A 7,891-nucleotide genomic window follows, 5' to 3' on the forward strand; every position below is an offset into this window, starting at 1 on the left:
CTACATCTTTAATAGCTCATCTCTCTTTTCTTTTTAAATTTTATACACTCTCTCTATGACTCCATTCATTTTTAATCGTCAAGACTCCACCACATGATAATTTCACCGGAGGGGATCTAAACCCATGAAACAGAGAACTTGGCCCTCTTTCCTTTCTTTCATTTGCTTGCACTAACCAACCTGTTCGCCCCTTCTTTTTTTTCTTTCTTTTCCAGAAATAAAAATCAATCAGCAATAAGTTAATGAATCTTCGATGGTTATGTGCAACCCAAAAAATGCTTCTTGTAATCTGACTTGGGTCTTTCAAAATATTCACTTTAATTAATTTACTAAACTCAAAGCATCTTCACGATTCAAATTAATCATCTTAACTATCTCTTTAAGATTGAGCCTGAGTTCTCTTTAAGTTGTAAGGACACGAGGGGTGTATTAGTAAAATGGGCCTAAATGGGCTTAAAGCAAAGCCCAAGGAAGAGAAGTAAATAGAGTACTTTAAGGTACACGAACACAACAGTGTAACAGCGTAAAAGAAAAAACAAACAAAGGTTTTGTTGTTGAAGAAACAACACTGACATCACAAAACAACAACATAAGAGACCGTAAAAAAATGGATTTCACGGGGAAGGACCTTTTCGGCGAAGATTCCGACAACGATAAAGATGGGACCCACTCTTCTTCTTCGTCTTCTTCTTCCTCCGCCGCTTCATCTTCCTCTTCTTCTTCATCTTCCGCAGCTTCTTCCTCCAAAGGTTCCGCAGATTCCTCTTCCGATACCGGAAGCGGAGCTAGTAGCGGCGGTGGCGGTGATGATGAAGAAAATGGTGATGTTGTTGATAGTAGTAATAGGGTTGATTCTCATCATGATGATGATGATCATGATGATAGAGATCTGTTTGGTGATGATAATGAAGATTATTGTAAAACCCTTGCTAAAAGTCCTTACCCTATTCCTGGTAATTATTCTCCTAATCTTTGTTCATTATTATTGTTTAGTGCTAACCATTGATATAATGTTAGTATCTTATTTTTGTAGTTTTAGTAAATAAAATCTTGTTTTTGTAGTTTTAGTAAATAAATAGGCTATGTTAGGGTTGATGAATGTTGATTGAATTTGAAAGTATGAAATAACCCATGAGCTTGTTAGGTCCTAAGTTTTAGTATAGGAAGATGAAAGACTATGCTTGCTTGATAGTAATCAAACAACATGTATTGCTTGATAGTAATCAAACAACATGTATTTTAGAGTCAAGGAAATTGAAGACCTAACAGAAAAGGATTACTAGTGTTTCCTTTATGGTTAACTGGTTAGCTGTTGGATGGGTTATAATAAAAAAATCGCGCTGGCGGTTGTAATGAAAAATTAGCGTGGTTAATATTATCTATTGTTAATTTTTAAATGATAAACCAACGGCTGAAGGATGACAAGTGTGCTCATTTTAATCGGGTTACACTTTCGACCGGGTCCTAGGCTCGTGCTTTGGTGTTTTTCTATTGTTGTAGCAGTATAAAAAATCTATAAGCTTGTTAGGTTATAAGCTTTGAGTATACGAAGATGGAAGACTATGTCTGGTAACAACCAAACAAAATGTATTACAGTGGTTGAATATCTTGTGCCATAATGGTACTTCATTTTATCTACAAGGTAATTTAGGACCTTATAGGAAACAATTACCAGTGTTTCCTTTACGGTTAATTGGTTAACCGTGGGATTATAAAACAAAATTGCGGGAGGGTGGATATAATAAAAAACTTAGCATGGTTAAATAGTTAATCTCTACCATTAATTTTTTAAATGATGATAAATCAACGGTCGAGAGATTCCTAGGGTGCTCTTTTTGATCGGTTATTACAACTTTGGAATAGGCGCTTGTGTCCTGCCTTGGTGTTTGTCGATTAGTGAAGCAGTTGAGAATTTTAATTAGTTAAAGAAAATTTTATTATTGATTTTGTTTTCTTGATTCGTTTTTTTATGGCAAGATGTGATTTTCTCTGGCAGTATTGCCTCCCATCCGTAATAATACGAACAACCCGGGAAGAGGGGGTGGTGGACGTGGTCGTTGGCAACAAGGGCAGCATAATGATAGAGGAGCTGGCATTCTTCCGCGTCCTGGACCTTATCCTCAGAGGCAGAATTTTGGGTATGGTAATAGGTTTCAGAATGGCCACCGCGATGAACGTTTTGTCTCTGAAATGAAGCTCTCGAAAAGTGAAGAAACTCTGTCAAGAAAGGTTATTGCTTTTCAAGAGGTATGGGAATGCAATTTTTTGTATATTTTGTTGCTGTTGCGTCATGCAATTTAAGTAGGGGGAATGCAAGTTTTTGTATATTTTATTGCTCTTGCGTCGTGCAATTTAATAGTCAATTTGCTTGAAGAATTCGACAAATTGTTATGGAGATAAGAGCTTTTGTATCTCAATTTTTAGCTTTCTTCATTATGTTGAAACTGGCGAGGAAATCAAAAGGAATAATGAGTTTTGTATTGCAAAAAATCATATCATTATGTTTGACTCGAGTATTAATTACGGCTTTGTAGTCAATAGCAGCCATAGGCATTGCTATAGCTGCTTTGCGCTGTGGCCTCTAGGCGCTACACGATACTCCACTTTTTGTGTTTTTAAGTAGCTTCTGCTGCAGTCAAACAGTATACAATAGTGGCAGCTACAGCTGCTACAATGAAGCACTTGTAAAATCTCGAATATGCCCTAATAATTTTAGTCTATCCCTCTGTTGTTTGGACTTTTGACATTTCACACTAAAACTCAATTGTATTATAAAAAATCATATGATTTTGTTTGACTTGGATATTAATTAGGGTTTTGTAGTCAATAGCAGCCATAGGTGTCGCTATAGTGGCTTTGCGCTGTAGCCTCCAGGCGCTACATGAAACACCGCTTCTTTGCGTGTTTGAGTAGCTGCTGTTGCAGCCAAACAGTAGACAAATAGCATCTGCTAGCCGCAATAAACGAAGCCATCCTAAAATCTCGATAGTGTCCTAATATTTTAGCCTTTCCATCTGTTGTTTGAACTTTTTGACATTTCACACTAAAACTTATTTTCTTCATATTGAGTTTGAATGTTGGTAATTATTAGTTATAAATATGTCTTTAGTCGTGTATTCTTCTATTTCTGAGCTTTTATTATATGTGTATGGTTCTATAGTTTTAATATTTCGTGGTTTTGGCCTTCCCATACTTTGATGGAGTGGCCATACGACTATTCGCTATACTGCTTTAGCGTTTTAGGGTCTGCCACTTTGCTCTGCTATCCACCATTGACTGCATAGGATGACGGTCTTTTTTCATCTGTCATGATTATTTTATGACATTTAGTGTTATTATGGTCCTTTTTCATCCTTCATGATTATTTTAAGACATTCAATATTATTAAATTTCCCTTCCAGATGTATATGTTCTGATTATGTTTTCTTGATTATTCTGATAGCCTTGTGAACTTGCCTGCTATAGTCGTGCAGAAGGCGGGGAAGTGTATTTTGATGATCGTAGCTTGGTAAGCGCTAGTTGGGCTCTTGTGTTTTTTTATTCTTCAAATTTGAGTCTGTTTGCAATAGATTGTGATGAAATTATGTTCATTTATTAAGTTATTTTTCTTTCCTGTTTATTTAGAGACTTTTTAAACGCCATATCACTGAAGATATTGGAGCTGATTTGAACGAAGGATATGATACATACATTCCCAAAAAAGGTATCTTATTTATCTATAAATAAACTGCTGGGTAATGATTTAATTTTTTTTCATAATGCTATGCTAAATAGTTTATGAGAAGTGATGTGTGCTGCTAATCATGTTAGTTATCCTTTTCCTTTTGCTGCTAATACCTAAAACAGACTTAGGCTCAGAAGGTTATGGCGATCTTCTTGCTTGCATAAGAGATAAAAAAATCCATCTTCAAAACATCCATTTTGTGGTAGGTAATCAACCAGATAAAACCATTCATTTTTTTTTTCTCTCTTAATATTATAAGCCATTGGTAATTTAATTTATGATGGTCATACATTAATATTCTTCTTTATCATTGCAGACGTACCGCAACAATCTGAACAAGGTAATATTAATCATTTTGAAATGTGTTTGCTCTTAGGTCGAGTCTTATCATATAACTGTTTTTCAGAAGTTTCTGAGTTTAGTAGTGTAGTGATGGCCATTTCAGTTTAATTCAGCTGTAAGTAACTCACGCCCATGTGCTAAAATTTCTTTTACGCAGATACTTGCTACGGCTTATATTCGCCATGAGCCTTGGGAAATGGGAGTACACAAAAGGAATGGTGTTGTCTATCTCGATGTGCACAAGTTACCAGAAAGACCACAAAGTGATTTAGATCGCAGGAGGTACACTGCTTGCACATCTTTCTTTTTTATTAGACTTAGCCATGTAAATCATGTAAATGGCAATGGATCATGAATCAGGATACAATATGGGTATGTTTGTGTATGTGAGAGAGAATGTAACCAATACAACAACAGGTAGCTGTTAGGGGAAAAGCCTATTGCTCAAAGAAAGTATTTGGTATCAAGCTGATTGTAGGGTTGTGCGTCTGTTGTTCATAGTCTCTTTACCTAGTCATGGTTGGATAGTGTCTTATATTTAAACCGAGCCATAATTTTTTTCAAGTAAATTGGTTGGAGAAGATATTGACAATATAGGATACTAATGCAATAAAAAGGATGTGTGATTTTGTAAATGGAGGAGTAAAAAGAGTTAAGACAACATTCAATTTGTAAAAAATATCATGTTTTACTTCTTCCACTTAACTGTTGGACAAATTAATGGAATTTTTCCCACTTTATGGTTTCACTTTTTATGATTGGTTGGATAAGTCTTAAAGTATATGTCTTTGGCAATTAGATGTTATCTGGGTTACTCTTTTGAGAGCCTTGCCACTGAAGATCCCAGAAGAGCAGACGGAGAGCCGATACATGATGTTGATGCCAATGTTGAATTTTGTTCTGTGATTAAGACAAAATTGGGGGCTCACCGTATCTTGATGGGTGCTGAGATGGATTGCTGTGATACGACTACTGATGGAAAGAGATTTTATGTGGAGTTAAAAACAAGTTACGAGGTTGACATAGTCACAGTTGTCTTCTGTTATACTTTTGTAGTTCCAGATTTAGTTTTCCTTTTGAATAGTTTTATGTTGGCTTAATAATACGAGTTTATCATTTCTTATGATGCAGTTGAATTATCATAACGAGGAAAAATTTGAGAGAGAGAAACTGCTAAAGTTTTGGGTACATTTCCTATATTTTTATTTAACAATTTTTATCCTTTTCATTACCATAAGCTCCTTTTTCACTTGCATGTCATGATTTCAACAAGGCCTCTATTCTTGCTTGCAGATTCAGTCATTCCTGGCAGGCGTTCCATATATTTGTATAGGATTTAGGTAATGTTTACATCATTCCGCAATCTGTGATCTTGTGCTGATAAATAATATGCTTTAACTAGTTTTGGCAAAATCTGTTTCAGCTTAGTCTCTGGTATACCTTACAATGAAAATTCGTACTTCTGGTTTTTTTATGCGTTTATAACAACACTTCTTGGCTGTCATACAGGGATGATGCAGGCCGTCTTGTTCGGACTGAAATGCTTAGAACCAAAGATATTACACAGAGAATAAAAATGAAGGGCTACTGGCAGGTACATTTTAACTTCTGTGAAGTGTATGGTGGCAAACCTGTATTGGTTTCCTATTTCCACTGTTAATTTGAAATTGCAGTAATCACCCAGCGGATCTGCATTAACACGTGCTTATGCATGCAATTAATCATCATATAGCTAATTAAGGATAATTGAATATCATCTTTAGAGGACAAAATATCTGAAAAGTGAAAACTATATAATCTGAAATGGCTTTCTTTTCTCATTATCAACATAATTTGTTGGCAGGGTGGAGTGTGCCTGGCGTTTGCGGACGAGGTATTATGCTGGCTTTATGGAACAGTCAAAGAAAGTGAGTATTACTAGGCACCATCTGTTTTTTTGGCTTTCCAATCAAAATAGAGTTTGTTATCCGAGACCGAACAATTTCACTTTTGCCTCTGTTAATGTTTGTTTATTGGTTTCAGATGAAGATTACATATTGCAGTTCGCGCCACCTTTCAACCGTTTGGAACTTCTGCAAGCTCACTCTTGTCCAGATGTAATAACAAGTCACCTGGAGCTGTTGTGAAAAATTGCGAACCTTAACAGTTGCCCTTAATTTTTAAACAATTCAATATAGGAAGCAAGGGATCAACTCGTAATTTTTCCCAGCACCTTCGATCAGATGATGAACTTTTGGGATAAGTGTACTCTATGTGAGTACTGAGAATTGTATCAACGTGTTATTAGAAATATGCAGTAATTTTATGGCATTGTTTAGTTCTAATATAGTTTTTCATTTTTTGTTTCCATTTTCTAAACTTTTTTTTTCTTTACTAAACTGCATAAACGTGTTCATTAAGCCTTTGTTTACGTGTTTGGAGGTAAGGAAGGAGAGGACTTAAGGAAAAAAAGGAATGAGCAATTGAAAGAAATAGAGGAGTTTTGGGGGGGGGGGGGGGGGGGGGGGGGTACAAACTCCCTTAATTTGTGGAAACTCCAAAATTTTATTGGAGGAGGGTTTTGAAGGGATTATATGAATTCCTCAAATTCAATCTGTGTTGTAATATTTTTAACATGAAAGATTTCTCAAATTTTTAACATACTCTTTCAAAAAATCATGAAAAACTTCTCAAATTTCTTCTATATTTCTCACCTTGCATAGCCCTCTCCTCTTCAAAGCTCTCATTCATGAAGTAGATATTGGACAACACTTAACAGAGCATACATTTAAAATAAAATTACCTGATTTGCCAGATAAAGATTTCGGTAGTTTTAACAGAGCATACATTTAAAATAAAATTACGTGATTTGCCAGATAAAGATTTCGGTAGTTACAAGTTGTTGTAACAAATCTTGACCGTTTGATCTCCAAATGATGTCTGAGATTATTTCACTGTGTAAAATTGAGTTCAATAAATCTCCTATTTCATAGTACAAATACAACACAGCTGTGAAAAGTGATTTTCTCCATAAGCATAAGCAAAATTTATTGATATCAAACTCCTGCGAGTAAGAAAGATACAATAATGTCGTATATAGGTGGAACATCCAAACCAACTAAACGAAACACTTGAAACATCACCACTACGGACAAAACTCCAAGACCACGAGATAAAAACCACCCAAAAAATTGAAAACCTAAATCACAATTATATTTTTCAATTTTGGAAATAATTATCTCAACTAAAGATCTTATTACACTCTCTAAAAAAAGCCTGAAATCCTTTATTGTTTTATCCAAAACTTGAAATCCTTTATCATCGCATGGTATCATAATTCATCATGATGTGTATGTTCTAGAATGAACTAAATTTAAAACTTTTCATTGCAATTTTATTTGATTAGACACATTTTTTAGTGAAAAATTAGTACAAATTCAAATAAGTTTGAAATCACACATCGATTTTGAGATAATCCGATATTTTGAGTTAAATTAAATTAACAAGATAATTAATTAATTTCTTATTAAACCGACAATATCTACGGTCCTAATCTTGAATATTAAAAACTTACTAAAATTATATATTCGACCAAACATACATTAGTTAAAAGACTTTCTCTCACAACTTTTGATCTAAATTTTAAAGATATTCTAAAATAAATGCGACTTGACTTTGATTGAAGTTGCAAATCACAAAATTTAGTAAGATTTTGTAATTAAATATCTCAATTAAAGATTTTTATTATACTTTCTAAACAAAGCTTGAAATCCTCTATCATCACATCATAATCCATTTGAAAACATGAACTAAGCTTCGGATGCAGGAAAATGAAGCGATAAAACC

The 7,891-nt window shown here is 34.5% G+C and overlaps 1 protein-coding gene across 1 annotated transcript; it reads left to right on the forward strand.

Moving 5' to 3' along the window:
* Positions 1–576: 576 nt before the first annotated feature.
* Positions 577–6,415, forward strand: LOC146919515 (NAD-capped RNA hydrolase DXO1-like). Its single transcript, XM_085712949.1, has 13 exons — positions 577–953; positions 1,997–2,247; positions 3,443–3,508; positions 3,625–3,703; positions 3,847–3,926; positions 4,041–4,064; positions 4,224–4,348; positions 4,866–5,082; positions 5,198–5,251; positions 5,360–5,406; positions 5,576–5,660; positions 5,910–5,973; positions 6,089–6,415. Exons 1-13 carry the CDS (start codon positions 608–610, stop codon positions 6,190–6,192), a joined length of 1,542 nt encoding a protein of 513 aa, XP_085569075.1. The 5' UTR covers positions 577–607; the 3' UTR covers positions 6,193–6,415.
* The last annotated feature ends 1,476 nt before the right edge of the window (positions 6,416–7,891 follow it).

Source organism: Medicago sativa, chromosome 5 (genome assembly GCF_051527215.1).
Source record: "Medicago sativa cultivar Bolivia chromosome 5, Bolivia_mono, whole genome shotgun sequence".
Taxonomy (NCBI): Eukaryota; Viridiplantae; Streptophyta; class Magnoliopsida; order Fabales; family Fabaceae; genus Medicago; species Medicago sativa.

What these genes read in the sequence shown, in the direction of transcription:
- LOC146919515 (XM_085712949.1), top strand. Translation starts at nt 608, where the DNA reads ATGGATTTCACGGGGAAGGACCTTTTCGGCGAAGATTCCGACAACGAT. An exon ending in AGGTTATTGCTTTTCAAGAG is followed by an intron (nt 2,248 to 3,442) that starts GTATGGGAATGC and finishes TTATTCTGATAG; the next exon opens with CCTTGTGAACTTGCCTGCTA. An exon ending in ATTTTGATGATCGTAGCTTG is followed by an intron (nt 3,509 to 3,624) that starts GTAAGCGCTAGT and finishes CTGTTTATTTAG; the next exon opens with AGACTTTTTAAACGCCATAT.